Source organism: Accipiter gentilis, chromosome 1 (assembly GCF_929443795.1).
Source record: "Accipiter gentilis chromosome 1, bAccGen1.1, whole genome shotgun sequence".
Classification (NCBI taxonomy): domain Eukaryota; kingdom Metazoa; phylum Chordata; class Aves; order Accipitriformes; family Accipitridae; genus Astur; species Astur gentilis.
This window is the reverse complement of record NC_064880.1, coordinates 44,394,442-44,416,003: the sequence shown is the minus strand read 5'-3', so window position 1 is coordinate 44,416,003 and position 21,562 is coordinate 44,394,442. Positions and strand designations below refer to the sequence as shown.

The following is a 21,562-nucleotide window of genomic DNA, read 5'->3' as shown; positions in this document are numbered from 1 at the left end:
AACTAACTGCAAGAATAAGCACAATAAAGCACCACCACTACAACAGTAATTTATTTTGTGAGAATTCTGAAAAAAGAAATTACATCAAGTCTGTGTGTTGATCACTTTATTAAACTGTTATTTGATACACTTTGAATGTAAAGTGTTCTATATTATTATTAACTCATACATGACTTATCAGTTCAGCCTGCCAGTGAAGTAAGGAGGTTCCTGAATTCTCTATCCCATCCTCATGTATTTGATACTTAGAAATTATGCAATATTTATGTCTTTTTCCAATTAAAATGGAAGATAATTCCCTGTTTTGTGTAAAGGATTTGGCCACACAATTCCCATTTCAGTGGAAGGAATGCCGGCGTTGCCCCGCGGAGCCCCCAGCCGTTGCCTGTGACCGGACTCGAAGCTGGAGGCGGTGAGCTACCTCCGCTGCGGTTCAGCAGGGATCAGGGATGCTGCAGCCACTGTCTCTGGTACCTGAGCCAGCTTTGCCAGCTGTGAGGCTGAGATTTTTACAGTATATTTATAATTACAATAGACACACACACACATATATATATTACTCTGATAAATGTGAAAGACATAATAATGTTCCTCTAAAATGCAGCCTGGAGATGATTTTATAATCTAGCTTTTTTTTCTTTCCCCCTAAGCAATATGTCAGCGAATACATAGAGAGATTAAAAAAACCCGCTTGCTCTCCTTTCTGCTATTTTGGAAAAATCGGATAAAGCAAAGCAAAAGTAGGTTACTCTTCCTTTTTGTTTGCCTTGTCTCAAAATAGGAGCCTTTCAAAAGGGTAGTAAAGCTTATAAAATGTGCCACTTCATTTCATAGATGGCTTTAACTCTGAAAAACATCAGGTATGTAAAGTTACCCAAGTACAGCTATAAGGTTTAAAAACTTGTATGCTTCTGAAATTAACACCATTGGTAGCAAAATAAAAAAACCCCTGGTATATGAACCAGTTTGTGTTTAAAATTCAGAAGTAGATAGAGAGATCTCTCTTCTGGAGCGTAAGATGCATTGCTTAAACTACAGCTGGATCAGGGCATTAGTCTGCAGTCTGGAAAGATGCGGGGAGCTGCACTGGTGTCAGTCCAGTGGAGTTTCCCGGCAGAGTTAAAATACAGCCTGGTTTCAAATGCAATTTTACAGGATTTCTGTGCGTCTATAGCGGTCATTTTCATGCATGTATAAAAAGTCAAGTATCACAGAGCGTTTTTCACCGTTACTTCGTACGTCCTCAAAATAACAGCACTGCACAAGCTGCAAGCTGAGTCTTGCGTACATCCTCCCTGTCAACCTCCAGTTCTCCTCTCTCAGCTACTACCAATTAACAGCTATGACTTGCTGAGAAGTCCTGACGCTAACATAATGTATTTGGTTATTCCAAATTTTTTTTCTGTATTTGAATGGAATAGAGTAAGCGTGATGAAGATCACACTACTACTGAGGATTGCTAGTGTCCTGAATTTGAAACAAACAACCCTCCCCCCTGCCCCAAACCCTTCTTTCTCCTTCCCCCTGCCCCTTAAACTGTTTTATTTATATATCTGCTGAACATTCATGTGTGTCTGAGCACAGTAACAATACCTGTTTTTCCAAAGAGGCTTACACTGGGAAACGAAATCAAGGAAGGACTAAATGTCACAAAATACAAAACATTTGCGTTTGAGGGGAACTATGGAAACCCAACATTTGCCCATGTGATTGCATGTTATTGCTGTCAGACTTTTTTTTTTACTATAATTTTTCTGTTTGCACGGGTTCAAGTTTTCTGCATCTTGTGCTGTTCTGTAAGTAACATTAGCAGGCAAAACACTGAGGTTCACGTGAGCTAGAGTGAGCTCTTGTTGTGGAAATTACAAGGGAAAACTGTTTTCAAGCAATGAGAAAGTAATTCTGGGGATACGCCCACACTACTAACTCAAATCAAATACTGTTAAATTTTACATTCGTTTCCTGTTCCTTGGGTATAATGTTGAAATTAAAGGCAGATTTTTTTTACCCCCAGAACGAGGATGCTGAAATAAATTCTTTGTTGCTTTTACAGGAAGCGTTGTCACACAACCTGTTTCTCTACTTTATTTGCCATGGAATGGACAGAAGTCCTGGCGCAACCAGGTGAGGAGAGGGGATCTCTAAATGTGCTCTGGGTGGTTCTGCAGGCACGTGATGAAGTCCTGGATTGACTGACCCTCGTAGCAGATCTTGTAGATGGTTGTAAATAATGGAAACCTAAAAGAAGTGCATAGCAATGAAAATAGTTTTTAAAGTTTACATAAACATTTCTATGCCATTTATAATGGAAAAAAAACCCCCACCTTTCTCTTTCTTTTTTTTTTTTTTTTTTACATTAAAAGGAAAGTGGAAAATTTTTCTCTCTCTTTACAAGACAATTTAACTTGGAGGTGCCTTTACTGGAAAACTATATAGGGCAATTAAGAGGAGCTAGGGGAAATTCTTGGGAGTGACAGCAGAAAGGACCTGTTTTGGAGACAAAATTCTATCCAGTATTTTTTATTTACAAAAAATCTTGAATTGCATATCCTCTTTTTCCTCCTGTGTGCAAAATGCATATATATATTATTTGCAGTCATTACTGATATCTAAAAGACTAAAAAGAATGAAAATCTCAAATTATTTTCTTTTCCTGGCTTAAGGGGTTCTTTCCCTTTTGCAAGCTGTCTTAGTTATTACCTAGTAAAAAATGAGTTCACGGAATGACTTGGAGCTGAGTGTGTAACTAAGCGCAATTATATGATACTTATTAGATCAAGTTTTGATTTAAAGTTCATGTCCTGTCAAAATGAGCTTCTCTTTTCTCTCTCATTTTTGAAAGATAATGCCACTTGAATCTTCTGTATCTGTTATAATTCTAACAGGTTTTTTTTTTTTAAGTTTTCATTTAGCAGTGTTTGACCTCTCAGTACTGCTGATGCGCGAGAGGGAATGGGACGGAGGGAAGTTTAGCTTTCTATCTGTGTAAGCTGAGACAAAGGTTTCAAATTATAAATAATCTTACATCATCCCAAACAATTAGAAGTACTTTTTATCTCAGCGTTATTTGTGGCACTAAAGCACTGATATCAGCACATACTACCTATTCAACGTGTATAAAAGTTTTTGCTTAGGATTATGCTCCCAAATTTTATACTGAGATAACCTAGTTAACGTTTGCACTGAGAGCAGTATTGCTGCAAGCTGTAACAGTGATATACTGAGAACAAGAAACCCTTTGACCTATAGATCATGTTTGCAAGCTGACTCTGTGTATGGCCTTCAGTCTTGCTCAGGGGGACAGGGATGTCTGGGTAGCTCCTTTGGATTATTATTTCTTTGGTTTCCTATACGTCTGTGGCTTGTTTTTTCTAACGCTGTTTAGCCTTCATCCTATTCTACTGACCATGGCAATGAGGAGTCAGGCTAAGCTGAGCTTTAACGGGGGCCCAAGATGTAGAAAGCAGTTGTTGCAGAAACGAACAAGATAATAAAACACAAGTACTGTTAAGGAGGTTATGAATCATTCATATTTTCTTGTTGATGCGGTTGTTTTTTTAAATCAAAGCACTTACTTATCGAGCGTATTTTTCTGTTTCAGAATCTTGTAGACTTCGGCTGAGGTCTGAGGACCTTGCAGCTTTTGTCCGTTCAGCATCTCATTTTCCAGTTCCTCAATGGACTAGAAGAGAGGAGACTGATTACTTTGATCAGAGGGGATACTGCTGCAATACCAGCAGTTATCAAGAAGGTAAACAGCTAATGATGCCTTTATAAAACACAGAAGGATTTCTTCATGTCTTAGTGTAAAATATTTCAAAATCCTCCTTACTTTTCCTGTGCGAGCAAAGGCTTCTGCTACTTTCCTGTTGCGTCCCCCGTAGCAGGTAGTGATTAGATCAGCGACGCCGCAGCTTTCCAGGAAAGTGGCTATTGATACCGGTCCCCTGCAGAACATCTTGGCAAAGGCCACCATTTCCATAAGGCCCAAGCGTATAACTGCTGCCTTTGTATTATCGCCAAAATTTAGTCCATCGCAGAACCCAGCTCCCACTGCTACGATATTCTAAAAACAGTTTAGTGCAAAAAATAGAGGAGGAAAGGTAACGGTCAGGCAAGATGTGCAGTTCATCAGCATGCACTGAGCTTTAAGAAAATCCTACAAATCTGTCTTCACCCTGTTCACCAGAAGAAGGTTCAATTGCCAATGGCCATGAGTTTATGTTATGAAGAAGATAGATGGCTAATTACCGTTGAACAAAAGTAGCTGGGCTTCTAGAAGATTATTATAAAGTGTCCTCTCTTATTCCCATGGGCAAAAATCAAGGCAGCTTGTTTCATATAGTAGTGTTGCAATCACATAGTGCGTATGCAATTAATGTTTTGTTTTTCTGCTAGTTCCAAGTTGGGACTCACTGACCTTTCTGTTTTAACTGTTTAAAATATCCCACACAGAGTCATGCCTTTCCAGGTTTTCTCTGTGGGTCTCTAATTTAAACAGACAGGGGTTCTATGAACTGATGCTGCAGTAGATCAATTTTTGGTTTTCCCTGCAAAAACAGTCAGCAGAATTGCCCTTTTCTGCAGCTCTAAACACATCTCTCAGGATCCTAAACATCTTCACAACTCCTCACCATTGTCCTGCACGCCTCCCAATTCCCAGCCCCTAAATAAGTGTGGTTCACTGCATTTGACTAATATGTCAGCTAGTAGTGTTGTTGAAGTGTTTGCTCTAGACATGCAGGCACCCCAGTGCAGATTGTGTGGTTGGTTTTTTTTTTAGCAAAGGCAAAGCCAAAGCAATGAATTCAAGAGAGCAAAGATTTCCCACAAAGCAGAAACAACCTCCCTCCTCTCTGTGCCTCCTCCCAGTTCCAGTCTGTGGCCAAAAGCAAAATCTAGGGGTACTTGGTTTTGTACTTAAAGAAACTTTTCTTTTTGTGTGTAAGGTTAAACAGGACAGATTCTTTTCTAGCCAGTAATTCCCCCTCCCCCAAGGAAAGGTGAATTATTGAAGCATAAATGACTGAACGTATAAAAAAGTACGAAGGATCACAGCCTGGAGTCGCCTTCAACACATTTAAAAGCAAGCTCCAAATCTCACTCAAGTGCCCCCTCACTGGGAACTTGGTGACTTTGTTATTGCTCTGATCCGGCCTGGGATCTTGATGTGGGCATTGCTGAACGCCGGCACAGACGTGCTGCCAACACAGAGTATTGCTTCTGATGCAAACTTTCTAGCAGGTTACTACTTGAACTGTGAAAATAAGTTATTAGTGGGAGCCCCTGCATGTAGTAAGAATCTTTGTTCCATGTGCTTACAATACACAGACAAGAACGTACAGCAGACTAAATTCTGCCCTCAGAAGCAGAGGTGCCTCTGGTTAAATAAAGATAAAAATACTACTATTTTGAAATGCTTTGCCAGCAGTTATATTTTTAAGTACGTTTTCCCTTTTTAATGGATTGGGAAATTGGCACACGAACATCTTGTCTGTGGTCACTCATCATATGGTGGCAGAACTCATAGTAGATTCTGTGGCTTACAGAAGACTCAGGTGAGGGGAGAATTTGTCCCGAATAAAAACATTTTGGTTTGAAACCACTCACTTTTAAGGCTCCACAGATCTCCACTGTATCAGAGTCAAGCACCACAGTAATCCTGAAATTGGGGGTCTGCATTAATTCTTTAAAGATCTCCCCTTGTTTTTCATTTTTGCACCCTGTGGGAAGGAAGGATGAAAGTTAGAGCATTTTCACAATGTTTCAGAGTACACACAATTAACTGAAACCTGAAATAAGTTCCCAGGGACCACTTTACTGGGACCACAAAACCTAACTGGGTGTTGCTAAACAAGAGATTTGTGTGACAGCCAGTGTTAAATGTATGCTAGTACCAGGGCATTCACCAAGCGTCGCTTAATAACACTTTAAAGAGCTTAAAAGTAGAGAGTCCCTAACACAGCTTTCTGCCTGAGAAAGCTTGTATAACCACAAACCCTGCAAAAGAAAATATTGACAAATTGCTTTGTACAGCACGATGGTATAATTGCTGCTTTGAAAATGTAAACTGGTGTAATTGCTAAGCATTATTATGGGGCGCAAATGATTAATGCCCAATTAGTTCCCAATTACAGGGAGATCCACAGATGATGAAGTTGAACGTTCGCACTGCTGGAACATTTTTGTTATCAATTCTACTGAGGTCATGATCATGTCATTACAGTGCTGGCTCTGGCTATTGAGAGGCAGGGTGGAGAGCCCTCAGCAGCAAAGGGGATGAGGTTTGCCTTTATCCAGAGAGTCCTTGGCCAGCTGGGCAAAGATTTTTGAATAGAGTTTCACTTTATTTTCATACAAGGCAGCTTGGTTTCCTTCAGGGAGAGCTCAGCGGTGAGGAGCTGTAGAGTTTTCCAGCTGCTGCTCCTGGAGGGCTTCTGGGCACTCGGTGGTTTTGAGTATTAAAGAGCCTGGGCAATGGCACTCTGGTAGCTGTGGGGTTTCTGTCCCATCTCATGAGAAACTTTGGGTTTGCTTCTCGTCCTTTGCAATAATTGATGTTGGGGGATACCCAGTCTCTTTGAGGTGGCTGTTTCTGGGCTGTGGCGCTTTCCATGACAACAAAAGCAAGGGGCAAATCTCTCTGCAGAGTCATCATCACAGCATGGCTTAAAACTGGGCCAGCAAAATTTAAACACCCCCCAAGTAAATGAATATTCCTCAACTCTCCTAATCGTGTCTAGTCATACTTGTGCCTAGTTGCTCTGCCAGCAACAAATGCCCAGCTAGTATAATTTTCACTGCTCCTGTAACATTTGCAAGGCAAACGACGACAATAATTTATTTTTCTGGCTTCCCCAGCTATGTAACTTGAATTTCTACTGACTTTAAAAACCAACAGGTTTTCAAAACTACTGGATGAACTTTCCAAGTCAGGTCACACTGAGTTCTGGGAGGATCTGAGGCTATGTCTTGGCAAGCAGTCCGAGTGATAGGGAGGAACACGATGTTACTGGGTTTTGTTGTTGTTGTTTTGTTGGGGTTTGTTTTGTTTTGTTTTTTTCTCCAGACAAATAAATTTGAAGATGGAGAAATACACCTCAGGGAGCATGAGCACATACGACCTTCTGATTACATTTCTCTAACTAGACAGTATAGTGTAACAACCGCCAATGTACTCAGCATTGAGTTGTACAGACATGAAAGGTGGTTCTTGCTAGCCCCTGCCGGAACAGGATTAAGCTGTAATTTTTTAATGGATAAAATTAGCTCTCAGCATTGAAACCCGGTGTCAGTTTGGATCTGATCCTGCCAGCACCAGCCTCCCTGGAAATCACGCTGCCTCCCTGAATAAGCTCAGCGGGCATCGCACCCACCGCACCACTCATGAATCACCTGGGACCCCTCGCATGCCCCTGCTCCCTCCAGAGGTTATCTTGTTGCCCAGCCACCGGCGAAGTTAAACCACAGCTAGAAGCTCTAATTTGCTCTTTGCAATAGTTACCAATGGTGGTTTCACAGAACTTCTCATCAGCCACTTCTTTGGCTATGTTGGCCCCCATAAGCACACTGATTTCTATTTTCAGTTTCTCTCGAATGAGGTCAGATATGAGCTTCAGGCCGTCAGGACCCTCATCGATCCCCTGAATAAAAGATGATAGTTAAAGCCAAGTTAATAGAAGAGGAAAATGACAGTAGTAGAGCAGCGGTAAAGCAGAAGCTGTCCTATTGCCTGCAGCTCTGGTTTTAATTGGAAGGATTTGGGTCTTATATTCACTAGCATTAGCCATTAATACAAATGCTCTGGGTTTGTACTCTGATAACTGCAAATTCAAGGCAAGTTCAGGGGGAAGGTGGCGACAGTCAAGGTAACCCTGCAAGAGGCCTCACATCCAGTGCTGCTGTCCTGAGGCTTTCTTTGATGCTGTATTTTTCCTTTGTGTTAAATTCCTGTAGTACACAACCAGACTTTTAAATTAAGCCTACAAGCAGTGGCTTTTTTTCAAGATCTAAGTATTAATCTGAGCGCTTCATTGGTATTAAGGAGTATACTGATCTCTCATCTGTCTTGGGTTGTGTTTTTTTTAAGCTAAAGAAAGAAGTAAATTTGCAGGAATTTCCTTCCTCTCCCACCCTCCTCTCCTCTGTTTACTGCTGCTTGTAAGATAATTTCTATAGAGGGGAAAAAAAAGTGGGGGGGAAGAGCTGGTATTGCAGTCTGAAAACTTGAATTACATTTCTTTCATTACAATTTTAAATTGGATATTTCCTGTAATGCAATCAAAAGAAGAAGTGGTAGACTATATTCCTATGCCTTGCCTCTGGCTTTTAGTTTGAGATTCTCTTAAAATATTAATTCCTTTTAAGATCATGATAAGCTGGTACCTCTAACCTTAAAAAGAGATTCCTCAGTTCATGCGAGATTAAAATTGCTTCACTTCTGCAAAATCATTAGTGTTATTGTGCCATTTTACTGCTGCCAAGAACAGCTTTAGCACGTACTTGGAAGAGGCACTTTGACCCAGCACTATTTCCAGTTAAGAGTTAATTGAGGCTGCAGTTGGATGAGTATTTTTTCTGGCAGCAGCAACAGCTTATACGGCCCTCCCTCTGCCCATTTTCACCTCCATACTGGTCCAAGTGGGAACTGATCCAGGCTAAGGATGGCTGGCAAAGATGGATACTCTCAGCCTGGCTGGGTTGCCCCATCCTTTCCTCTCCATGGCCACGTGAGCAGCAGAAGGGCTGGCAGAGACTGGGTAAGTTTTAACTCTTGCAGAAAGAAATGCTCATGTTTAGGCAGAGCATGCAGCTGAGGGCTGGAGCTTCTACCCTTAACTTGAAGCTATTTATTTACTCCGTGCAGATTGAGTCTTGTGGAGATGACAACTTACCTTGATCAGGGAAATCCCAAATGTCCCGGATTTTATCTGGCCTGCAATCTGCTCGCAGATTCGTCCAACAAATTGATGTGGCAGAACAAACACTAAAATATCTGCCCCGTTTGTTGCTTCGACCACATCTGGTACAGCTACCTGGGACAAGAGTGACAACCAAAATGAGCCCCAGGTAGGAATCCTCACCCCTTGCAAGGTACCAACACGCTAAAGCCATTGAAGCACATTGCAAATGTCCTTAATTTTAACTGGCAGTGTGGCGTAGCTGCTAGGTCTTCATGCGAGCAACTGCAGCTCTTCTGAAATATCCAAAGCAGCCCAACTATTTTAGGTTTGGATTTTTTTGTAATTCTGCTTTTAATTTGCCTCCCATCTCAGCCTGGTGTGGGTAATTTGGGGAAGACGCTATACTTTCTAAAATTGCACCATCCTGGGAAGCCCCTTTGCTGGTTCAGCTTCTTCAGGCGCTTCCTGAAGATGCTGAGCAACCCCATATGGTTCTGCTGGAATGAGTGGTGGCACCAGGGAGCACAGGAACGAAGCAGAACGGTGAGACAGAGCCCATTCTGACAGTCTTTAGTTTCCATAGGTCACCAGCTGAGAGCTACTCAGGAGTAAACTGTATCAAAAGGCAGAGTTTATTATCGTATTTGGGGTTGGATGGGTTGTTTGTTTTAAATATAGAGTAACTTAACCAACAGTTAGAAAAATTTACCCAACGTGCTTAATAACTAGCAAGCTGTACCTTACTCCAAATGCTAATGTTACTCAGAACAACAGTTCAGGCCAGGCTACAGAGGCAATGGCAGGTGAATGTGAGCCTGCAGTTTACAATCAGAGCAAGCATTGCCCTCAGAGGCAGCCTTGGAGCACACCGTGGCCTCAGGGCAAGTGGGATTCCCGGCGGGAGAACCCGAACTGCTGCTAGCAAGGCTGCTTCTCTAGGAAAACGGGCGAAGCAGGAGCAGGGCAGAGGCTGGCAGCGCCGTACAGGCTGTGCTTCTGTCTCTCCAAAATCTCACAGAGCAATGCAAGGGAAAAAATGAGTGGGTTTTTTTTTCTCAGTCGGAGATGAAGGTGTGAGGGTCCCTCCAAGCCTTACTGCAACCAGCTGATTTCTGCTGGTAAAGCCTCAGGCTTTGCTATAGACAGGATGAAGCTGATCTCAAGTAACGATGGCAAGCCTGTTGATCTGCTAGAGGGTTGTAAAAATAACAGTGACATGTCAATTGTAGCCCAGGAGAACTGTGTGCCAAGTTCAAACCGCAGGAGTCCAAATATGCAATCACAGCACTAAATGGAGTACTAAATATAACCACTCTCCAAGCAAGGAGACCCACCACGTGCAGTGTCTTAACTTCCTTTTACAACTGCAACTGTTCCAGAAACGTGGCGCTGCTTTCTTTAATGGACAAAACAGTGGCATTTGCCAAAATCTTGAACAGCCAAAAGCCCTCACCTTGCTTGCTTCAGTAGCAGTAAGTTATCCAAGCTGATTAAATTAAGTAGAGTTATATATAACTCGGTATTTTAAATGTTCATGAAAAGTAAACACCTTATATTTTTTTGTGGAATTTACAGCATTATTAATTATAGCAGTAGGTTGGTATCCTGAAATCACCCATGAGCCGATAGCTCATTATTCATCTCCTTGTAAGCCACAGCTGTTAGCTGTGCTGTTGATTTCTTTTTTAGAAGAAGGGAGAGCAGTAGCTTTCCCTTTTGTTCCAGAAGATGCTGCAGGCTTGAAATACCTCGGCTCTGTGTAGACAGCTCTCTGCCTGCCATTTCTAGAGTTATGCTGATTTCTGTCAGAGAGGCGGCTGGTGCGTTACCAGCACCCGACACAGTTGGGCGTTTGAAGCTGCATGTGACATATGAGACAAGCACAAGTCACAGAAGTGAGTTCTATTCCACTGAGTTATACGTCAATATTGGAGCGAGCTAGGTGGCAAACCAGAATCAAGCAGTGAATTACTGCCTAGTTTTAATTTTGCCAGATGTTGCCTCCCTTTATAAAAAATAAAAATATTTAAGTGATTTTTTTTTTTTTTTCCCAACTTACCACATTTTTGGGTATCTTGTATCCAGGCAGGTATTTAACATTTTCATGTTCCTGGTTGATTATTTCTGAGAGTTTTCTTCCATTGATGATCTCTTCAAATACCCACATCTTGACAGTAGGATCAAATCTGTTGGACTTCTGGACATTTTTGCCAATGATTCTTGCTATGGCTGATCCCCTTTGAAAAGAAAAAAATTGAAATAACTAATAGGAAACAAACAGTTTTATTGTGAATTGGAAACACAAATTACTTTAAACATAATAACTCATAAAAAGCCCACGCTGTAAAGCTGTTCAGGTTCTTGCTACATTTATCGGAAAGCTTTAAGCACTACCCTCTACCAAAACCCCCTCAGTTTAAAAACACAGAAAGTAGAAGTAGAGGAAACAGAACTGTAATAAGGGATCTGAAGTCATACCAAAGATTATAGAATGGGAGTATGATGTACCATGAACAGCACTAAAAATACACTACCTGCGATTAAAATCTTTCTTACTCCTCGGATAATTCTTTTTTTCTGAAGACCAACAAATGTAAAATAATCCAGGTGGTAAAGCAATGCTGAACAATCTTGCTGTGACAGTCTTTGTGCATCTCATCTAAAATAGATGCATCCCACTTTCCTACCAATAACCAAACAGTTGCAATAAGGATTTTATGTAAGACCTAAAACCTCAGAAATTGTTCTTTTATTTAAAAAAAAAAAAAATTGTCAACCTGATGGTTTCTCTTTATTTATTGTTCTAATTATCACTGCAACAGGATCTGTAATAGTTGCAGCCTGAGGATATTTTAACCATCCAGTTTACTCTTCTTCAGTCATGCTGAGAATTTTTTAATCTCAGTTCAGATTAAATAATTAAATAATTTTGTTTCCCCATCACCACTGCAGCCTTGCAAACATTCAGTTATTTTCTTGGCAAGACAGAATTAAAAACCCCACAGAAAATATTGGAAGTATTGCTTAATGCTCTTCAAATTATATGGGGAAGAGGGGTGATTATTTTTATTCCTCTGTTCCCTCTTTCCATTTAATGCTACTTTAATCTTTCAAGCACTGGCCATTTTACAAACACAACTGAAAGAAGAGCTCCAGTTGCAACGCCCTTGTCCTCTGACCTACTTGTAACACACCTGCAATGAGGAGCATGAACAGGATTTAGCTGTGATATGTTTTCTGGAACCGATAAAGGTCTCGAGTATATCCAAGACAAAGTCCAGGTAGGTCTGTGCTGTCAATGGTTCAAAGGGAAACCACATTGTAACTGGCTCTCCTTGGCTCAGCCAAGGAGATGTAACAGGTTTGCACGCGGCTGAATTGCTCAATAAGTAATAAAAGAATAAGGGCTTCATCTTAATCTTTAACGATAAAGAAATCCTACTGAGATCAGGTTTCACTTTGCTCAGTGTTGGCTATATGCTATATCCTGAGCTGCCGTAATGCTTTTTTGTTTGGTGGGGTTTTTTTGTTTTGGTTTGGGGTTTTTTGGTTGGTTTGTGGTTGTTGTTGTTTTGGTGGTTTTTTTTTTAAAGGAATTACTGGTTTTGGCCCTTTAAAATATTTAGGGAAATATTTTAGGAGTGAACCTTTACCGTAAGAGTTCTGCTTTTTGGAAAGGCAGGCATGCAGTCATATCATACGTTCGTATTATTTATTCAAATTAGTTATATTCTGGTTCTCTTGCTCTTCTATCAACAGAGAGCACAGTCAAGGCTTGAGCTGAGGATGAATTGTGGCTCCACACAAGAAATGTATATTAATAAGAAAAGTTCGGGGTTTTACGGATAAACTTAAGATCTAAATTCATCGTCCAGGTTGTGCTGGAGTCTCCAGCACAACCTGGACCATGAAGTTAGACCTCAAGCCTATCCATAGAAATAACTTTTCTAGCCATGTACCAAGTGTGTATGATTTTCTGTTGAAAGATGCAGACTCCAGCTCCAACCTCTGAAATCCTGAACGGGACTCACAACTCTCAGTAGATAAATCTGAACTTCTAGCAGAGCTGTCATTAGCACTGAGCTTGGATATTGCCACCCAAGTATTTTCCTATTGACAAGATATCGGTGAAGTTATCTCAGGCATAAAGGTAGCTCCATAAAGTGACAGTATTTTCGTTTGGTTTCCCTTTAGATGAATGAGGATTTGCGGGAGAAAAGGTTTAACATTTGAAAGGCATTGGGTAGTCAGCAGGGACAATACCTCGCCACAAAACCATCCAACAGTTCAAAACTTCATGGTCTGTTTTACTTAGTCCATTCAAAATTCAGTCACTGCTGTTCAGCCTTGAGAAGAAGAATTGCTTTGTTTGTGAAGGCAGTGTTTGGTAGACTACACAGGCTTAGCAGAAGAGGGCTGCTTATGCAAACAAAACCCAGGACGTTCACATATAAAGACTTTGCCACGGTTTTATCTTCTCCAAAACTCAATTTAGGGAAGATTAATAGAAGGCAGAGAACTCCACTTAGATAATTTTTAAAAGTAAGTGAAGACTGCCAATCATTACCCCCCCCCCTTATGTTAATTCATGTTGGAAGTGATTTACATATCGCTAAGAAAAAGAAAGCTTTTATCTAGAGATTTCCTATGAGTATAATGAGAAAGCTTTGATGTAGAATAACTCAAATAAGACCCATTATTTACATATCTGAATATGAAAGTATTTGTGGCATACATCAGATCTGGTGAAAACCAGAGCTCAACAGACTCCATGAAGCAGCTAGTCCCTTCCCTACACAAAGGGCAGTCAAACATACTTAGGCCGTTCCTAATAGTTTTCCCAAGGACGTCTTAAAGACCTCAGTGGTTGCAGGTCTCTTCCCTTCCCCAGCCAGCCCATCCCTGGACTTCACTATCCTTACCATTCGAAAGATCGCCCTCTCGTTTAACCTAAGTCTTTCTTACTGCAATTTAAGCCCATTTCTATTCTAGAATGGTGGAATATTGTTTTTCCCCTTTAGATGCTTGAAGATGATCCTTTCTTCCTCCTGTCTCTTTCTTAGCCAACCACCCCAAATGTTTTAAATTACAGCATCGCTCAGGTTGGAAGGGACCACGAGAGGTCTCCAAGTGGGAACAACACCGAGTTCAGGTGGGTTGCTCAGGGCTTTCTTCAGCTGAGTCTTGAAAACTCTCCAAGGGCCACCTCTTCTCTGGGCAACCTGCCCCAGTGCTTTATTCTTCTCATAGGGGTTTTTTTTCCTCTCTTTATATATTGAGTCAGAACCTCCTGTGGCTCAGTTTATGACCACTGGTTCTTGCTTTCCTTCCGTGCACCTCTGTAAAAAGCCTGGCCATCTGTCCATGTTGCAGACAAGAACCTAGTTCAAGCTGGATCTTCACTGAGGACCCTGCAGTCCAATCAAATCTAAGAAGATTGGGAGAGCTTTTGGATTCTGAAGGGCCAGGCAGTGAATTAAACCTCTGTTTTTAAAAACAGGTAACTGAACCGTGATTAATGTAAGCACAAATGCTCTTGCACCTGGCTGGCAACAACAAAATGCGGTGCAGCACTTACTTTGCTGAACCACATCAGTCATGAGACTCCTGGCAGTGTTGACTTAGTCCCTGTGACCTGCTGAACTCCTTCTGCAGCTGACATGAGCTATTGCAACACGCTGTGTCACGTGTCAACCACGTTTCTGAGCTGCAAGAAAGACTCGAGAGCAGTGATCTGAACTGTCACCCAAATATGCAGGAGGAACATAAGAAAAAAATGTTTGCCAAAGATAAACGTTGTATTTCTGTATTGTGCTAAGACAACCTGTTCTGCCACAGAGGCTGTGAATGGATGTGATTTAAAGATCGGAGCACAATGTTTATCTCCTCCCCAAAGATTTTACAGTCTACGTATATGGTAGGAAGCAAGAGACGGGCCCAGGCAGAGAGGCAGCACGAGTAAGTAGATAGTTTTGAACGAGCTGGGGTCTCTGTATCTCTGTGGCATAACTCTTTCCAAGTTTGTAGGTACATGTGAAAAAAAAGAGAACTTTCTCAAGTAAAGATCCGAAGAAAGGAAGACAACTAAGTGGCTTTGGAGAATGTCTCATGGCAAGGGGACAGCCTAGGAAAGGCAGGAGGTGCTTGCTTGAGGGTGCAGCAAGAGACTGATGAAGACTGTCACTTGGGCTGACCAAAGGTAAAAGCTGACTCCCAGACGTGCGGCCATGGCTGTTGAGGGGCTTGGAAGTGACAATGAGCTGCCTGCACAGGCTTGGATGCCCGTGGTTAAGGTGAGGGACAAGAGGGTGGTGGGGGAGGGATGCAAGCGCCGGAATGCCACGGTGAAAGGGGCAGCTGGGGACATGCTGGTGCAGACATGATGGGGCAGGACTACGTCCATCAGGGCCAGGGAAAGCCAGATGCATGATGATGAGCTCCCAAAGAAGTCTTAGCTGTGCAGTTAGGTGTGAAGGCTGTACCTGAGAGATGTCACGCACAAAGAACCTGTGATCCGGAAAGAGCATGCATGTGGGGGCTCAGAAAGCAGTGGACTGGTTTTGCAAGGCAGGAAGGCAAAGAGCCGTGCTTTAACTATGCTGTGTTCTCAGCAGCTCACAAGGAACCACTCCCTCACCTATTGATTTGTTTTGGCATTTGCTTCCACTTAGCTGTCAGATATTTTAAAAATCTTAAGCAGCTCGCCCTCCTTGTACAAAAACAACGCACAGAACTACCTGGAGGCTGGCTTTGCTAATCCCAAGCGCATGCATATACATGTCGGTCTGCTTGTGCTCAGCTTACATAAACCATGAGAAAAGTAAGATGCGAAGTCCAGTGAGATAGGGTTTAGTGACTTCAGTGGGGTCTGTCAGACCCAAGGAGCTCTGGAGACCCGCGCTTTTTGTCCAGGCTAGAAAGGACTGAGCAGTAGCAAGCGTATTCTCATGAATGGGGATCAGGATAAACGGGGGACCTGAACGCAGTGCTTGTACAAGGCTACGTCTGCACCAAGATGCAAGACAACATGCCGAGGAGGATGGAAGGGAGAGGTACCGGTCAGTCGTGGCTTTCAGTGGACCCCGTGGCCCGGTTCCTTCAAAGCAATACAACCAGCATCACCGCTCTCCTCGCTGCTGGATGCTTGAATCTGAACCGCCTGGGCCCTGCCACGGGCGCACACACCTACAGCGGCGCAGCTCTGGTCCTCTCCGGGCTCTCGCCGTCCCGTCACCAGCCTTTCGACGGCCCGGACACCTCAGCGGTGCAGGAGCCTCGTCTCTTCCCACTTCTCACCGCCTGGTGCATCTCTCGGGGGGGAACACGGCTCCCTGCCCGAGGGGTCCCCGAGGCTGAGGCAGGACACGACGGGCACCGGGGCCGCCGTTTCAGGACCACGGAGACCCTTCCTCCCCGCCCGCCTCCCCCCAAACCTGTTGCGCAGCCCCCGGCAGCGGCTTGAGGACCGGAGGGGGGGGGCGGCAGGCTGCCCGGGGCCCGGCCTGGCGGTCCCGGTGTGCCGCCCCGCTGCGGGGGGGGGGGGGAAGGAAACAAGGATGGAAGGGTTAAAATGGGAGAAAAACCCGGAATGAAACGGGGGGAAAAGGGAGGGATGGGGAAGGGAGGAGGGCAGGGGAGAGGCGGGGGACACGGAGGGCCCCCCCCCGCGCTGCGGCACTCACCAGTTCCCCGAGCCGACGATGCAGACGCGGAGCGGCGACATGCTGCGGGCTGCCCTTCCGCCCGGCGATGCTGCCGGCGCCTCGGCTCGGCCCGGCCCGGCCCGGCCCGGCCCGGCCCGCCTCGGCCCGCCTGCCAGCACCGCCCCTCCCGGTCCGGCCCGGCCCCCGGCGCCTGCGGGAGGGACCGGAGTGAGCGGGCGGCGGCCCCGGGGGCAGTGCCGGGTACCCCCCCCCCGCCTCTCCCCGCCGCCCCGCTCCCGCCTCCTTCCCCGGCTCCGCCCGCGGCTCCGGCGGCTTTTTTCTTGCCCCGAGGGGCTGCCCTACGAGCGTCGACTGAGACCCCCCCCCTGGAGGGGGAACGGGGAACTCGGTGCTTTCTCCGAAATTGAGGGGGATGAGGACCTGCGTGGGGAGCCCGGCGCTTCTGGTGGTGGGGGACCTTCCTGCCCGTCGGCAGCGCCGAGGGTTTCTGCAGGGTGGGTAAGGTGGTGGAGTTTGGGGGGGATACAAGCTGGGCCCTTAGGGGCGGTGGGAAACATCTTGAGGTCCCACCTGCCCCGCCAGACAGACGCGTAATGGCTTAAATTCTTCCGATAGGTGAGGAGCGCGCCAGGGAAAGGTTACGAGTGCGTCCGCAGAGCCCAATTGAGCTCATAAATCGTGGACTCCAGCACAGTTCTTAATACGGGACATCAAGTAAAAGTTATCTGCAAGGAAGGACAAAATGGAGTGTGGTTCCTTTTCCCCTACGAGGTCTAGTCATGCATAACGCCCTACAAATTACCACATTTTACCTCCCAGCCCTCCGCTACGCCCCGTCTCCTCTTTAAAGCAGCCTTCTCTCTCGTTTTTGAGCCGAAGAGCTGCATTTGCTACCTTCCCTGAGCTTGCACTCCTGCTTCCCCTCATCCTGCCGTGCCCAGGCTCCCTTCCCCGCTGGGGACCACGTCTGCTGCCCTCGCGCCGGAGCTTGGCTCAGTGGGTTTCTGGCTCGATGTGACGAGGAGGCCTTGACCCCGTGATTCATAGAAGGAGGCTGGCTGCCAGCGTTTCAGAAGCCGGTGGGTGTTTTTGGAGGTACGCATATGTTCAGCTCGCCTGCTCTCAGCTTCGTCGGCTCAGCTATTTGGTGCGTCCTCTCACGTGTTTGGGGACATAATAAAAAAACTAGGGCAAAATTCTGCAAAACAATATCTTGAGAAGATGGCAGGTTCCTGAAAAGGAAAGTGTAGCTGGGACCCTGGGCACGTGTGAAGCCTGATGGGGAGCTCTGCAAGAAGAGGCATAACCCACGTGCACAGTTTGAGAACGGCCAAGGCACAGGAGCCTTTCTCCAGTTCCAGGTACATTTCCTCCAGCCTCCTGCTTGTTCACCATGATTTGCTCTTTCCCTGGCTGTATAGCTCCCCTGTGCCTCTGTATAGCTCTCTTCTCCTTTTTGCTTATTCCCCACCTCCATGAAGATCTACTGGGGAGGTGAGGAGGAGCCATCATCCTCCTTGCCCTGTTCAGCCCCCGGGACTTCTCCGCTTGTTGCAAGCTCTTCTGTCCTGGTGAGTCCCCGGGCCCCAAGGGGAGGGCACGCTCGCTGAAGCGCTGGCTTCCGCAACTAATGTATGCGACAGAAGATGTCCCTAGTCTATATAGCACATAAGTATTGCAAACTGTAACGGGTTCATCTAAATTAATGCGGCAGCTTTTAATTACAAAGGGCAACTGTATCAGTTTGGCAGCCTCTGGACGGACGGATTTAGGTGCCCTCCACATTTAGGTGGCACTGACCATTTGGTCGGTGCACAGAAGCTGGCAGGGGTGAGACTGGCAGGGGATGAGCGGGCAGATGGATACAGCGGCACTTGCGAAGAACAGAGAGGGCAGCCTGGGACTGTGAGTGCACGCGTTAGCTTATACATCTGTGACACTAATTGGCTGTGGAAGGAGATAACTTGCGCTGCTGCTGAACTGTCCTCTGGATTTGTGCAGTCACTGCTCCGTGGAGATGGGTAGGAGAGCGTTCACGCACAAAGGACTGTTCCAGGCAGTCTGCAGGCACTTTTACGTGGCAGGTTCAGATGTCAAAGCTATCTCAGTGGCAGTGTTGTGTGGGGACGCAGAATGGCCCCAAGAAATGGGTCCTTTGTCAGATTCCAGAGCCCTGGAGCCAGATAGCGCTGCACCGGCAGATGCTGATGGCTATTGTTTTATCAGGCAAGAAGGAGGATCTGTTCTTTCCCACAGAGGCACAGTGTTTGTTTTTCACATAAGCCCAGGAGCACTACCTCTCAAGTGTGAGTCATTAGCACATAACAGACATTAAAGCTCAGTCTGCTTAATAGGGAGGATGAAGACAACCCTCTCAAGGCCACCCCCACCCAAGCTCACCTGATCTTCAGCACCTCATGGGTCATGCACCTGTCAGCAGCTGGAGATTACACAGCCGGCTGGTTTTCCTCTGCCTAGCAGCTGCTGCAAACAGAAAAACCTCACTGTCAGTGCTGCAAAGCCAGGGCAGCCAACGGGCGTTTTTTTCTAAGCCAGGTGTGGCTCTTTCTGTGGTGGCAATGCAGTCTTTGAACGCCCTGAAAAATGTGACTGAGAAATGCCAAACGTGGCAGGGGATGGGCAGGGAGGAGAACTGGGGCTGGGTGCTCCCTAGAGAGGGATTTATGGGCAGGGTAAGGGGAAGCGTGGTCTGCCCTATGGTATAGATATAGCCATCGCGTGCTTTGCTTCCTTGGCCACTGCTTGGTGACGTTTGGGCACCCTATACTATCGGGTGCGTAGGGTAAACCAGCTGAGCATGGGCTAGGGCCAGTCCTCTGTTCTCCTTCCCCGGGCGAGCCAGACCTGGGCCTGGAAGGACACTCTGCCCAGTTCTTGCTGCCAGCTCACAGCCTTATCATGCTCCATCTTAAAATGGGTCAGGTTTTTTTGCCCCCTCTTCTCCTACTGAGAAGCTGTTTGAGACAGTTACTCCTCTCACGGAGGTGGGAGCCCTTCTCCCCATTTCATACCCAACTTATGCCCATCTGCTCTAGCACAAGCGCTGTCTATAAATGTAGAGTGATTCTTGCCCCTGCTGCTTATTTCCCCCTTCTGCCTGCCTTAAACCCCAAATATATTTACAGAGAGGACTCAGATCCCTTCTCACCATTCATTTTGCCAAGCTCAGCAAGACATGCTCTCTTACCTCCTCTTTTCTTTTCCTATGATTATCCGGATGGCACTTCTCTGTACCTGTTCCAGCATGAATTCAGGCTTGCTGAACACCAATAACCCGAATAATCCCTTAAAATCTCAGCAGAATTTTACCTGGTGCCTTGCATATATATTTACTTATTGTTCCTGGAAATACATGGCTTTCTACATGTACGAATGCATTTACCTTTTTAATAACTACATCAGGCACGTGGCTCTTCCTTTTCTGTTGTTCATAGCGGATAAATTTTAATTTACAGCAGAAATTTTATCAATCTCCCAGTGCATGTCCCTGCATTTTATACTGTTACATTTCATCCCATGTCTGTTACTAGGGCATAACAATCATATAATTCTTCCTGTAGGATTTCTTCTCTATTGAAAATGTCTCCCAACTTTGTCAATAGCAAATTTCATTACCCCACTCGTCATTTTTTGCACCAAGCTAACTAATGAAATTATTCAGGAAGACTGATTCCTCCAGTCCTATAATTTTGCTATCAGCCTCATCAGTTTTCACCCCCAGTACTATTCCTTCAGCATTTTATAGTGTTTATGTTAATCCTCATCTTCTCGAATTTAACTAATAATTATCTAGGTAATACGAAATCAAATGCTTTACCAAAGTCCAGGTTGATAAGATTTATTAGTTTTCCTTTGTCTGCAAATGCAATTATCTTATTAAAGAAAGATACTGGGTTAGTCTACATATAACATGCCTAGCTTGCACTTTAACCCATTTTCTGCTTCCCTCCATGTCTTTTGTTACTCATGGCTAACATTTGCTCTAAAAAGCCTACAGATCTCAGTGATGGAGATTATTCAGTCTTCAGAAGCAAAGGGTAAAGAGCTCTTGAGTTCTGTGGCTGTTGCACGCAGTAATTTCCATATCCATGCCCTTTAGCCCATTAAGTGTGCTGCCCTTGCTCTCTGGGGTTACATTTTCTTCCTTATGGAAACTGAAGCAATATATTCCTTTAGCTTTTAGGTATCTGCCCTGCTGTTATCGTTGGTGATACTTTCCTTTGTTTCCTTTGTAATCATGCAGCTAAAACCCTTTTATTCTTCTTTTCCTTCCCTGTGCAGGTCTGATTTTTTTTTTTATTTATTTTGAGCTGTACCTTTAATTTTGGATGTTTGAAGGATAGTTTTCTCTGGATATCACTCCCTTCTCGTTTTTTCACTAGGTTTTCTACGTATTTCTAAGATGTCCTGCACTGTCTGCATCACAGTCCACATCCTGTGTAGGCATATGGAGCTATGGGAAATATTCTGCCTTATTTTTGTCTGATCTCTTTGGAGAAAAGTAAGATTCAGGGAGCCTCTTCTGTCTTGTGACTACTTGAAAGCAAAGCAGAATATGAATTTTGCACTCGCTGGGGTGGTGGCCAGACAGCATCGTTCCTCGGCATCTCTAGGAATGCAGGCTTCAGAATTTAGGGAAAGAGGAGCTGAAAAACAAGCTTTTTTTTTTTGCCAAACCTCCTGTGCTGATGTCAGCAGGGCTCAAACATTTAGTTTTCTCACCTGTAGAGCCATGGGTAGAGTTAAGGTTGGGGTAGGTCTGGAGTTTAGAACAAGGGCTTCCAAGTTCAGCCTGGGTGTGTGAGAGAAGCCCGCCTGTTGTGAGTGTCGACAGGAACCTTCTCCTGGCCGAGGTCTGCAGACCATTAAAACTCTACTATTTCAATTCTACCCAGACTGCAACACCACACCTGACCCTGACCTTATGGTAGACAGCCTGGTGGATGACGGCATTAGCATCAAAATTACTCATGT

General features: G+C 44.8%; 1 protein-coding gene across 1 annotated transcript; it reads right to left on the bottom strand.

Moving 5' to 3' along the window:
• Positions 1-66: 66 nt before the first annotated feature.
• Positions 67-16,690, bottom strand: LOC126044681 (glycerol-3-phosphate dehydrogenase [NAD(+)], cytoplasmic-like). Its single transcript, XM_049814745.1, has 8 exons — positions 16,586-16,690; positions 10,963-11,140; positions 8,895-9,035; positions 7,505-7,643; positions 5,611-5,723; positions 3,833-4,066; positions 3,576-3,682; positions 67-2,238 (listed from the first exon to the last, which is right to left on the bottom strand). Exons 1-8 carry the CDS (start codon positions 16,624-16,626, stop codon positions 2,142-2,144), a joined length of 1,050 nt encoding a protein of 349 aa, XP_049670702.1. The 5' UTR covers positions 16,627-16,690; the 3' UTR covers positions 67-2,141.
• Between the last annotated feature and the right edge of the window lie 4,872 nt (positions 16,691-21,562).

What these genes read in the sequence shown, in the direction of transcription:
- LOC126044681 (XM_049814745.1), bottom strand. Translation starts at nt 16,626, where the DNA reads ATGTCGCCGCTCCGCGTCTGCATCGTCGGCTCGGGGAACTG. An exon ending in GTTCTGTGAAACCACCATTG is followed by an intron (nt 5,724 to 7,504) that starts GTAACTATTGCA and finishes TCCTTCCCACAG; the next exon opens with GGTGCAAAAATGAAAAACAA. An exon ending in CAGAAAAATACGCTCGATAA is followed by an intron (nt 2,239 to 3,575) that starts GTAAGTGCTTTG and finishes CACTTCTTTTAG; the next exon opens with GTTTCCATTATTTACAACCA.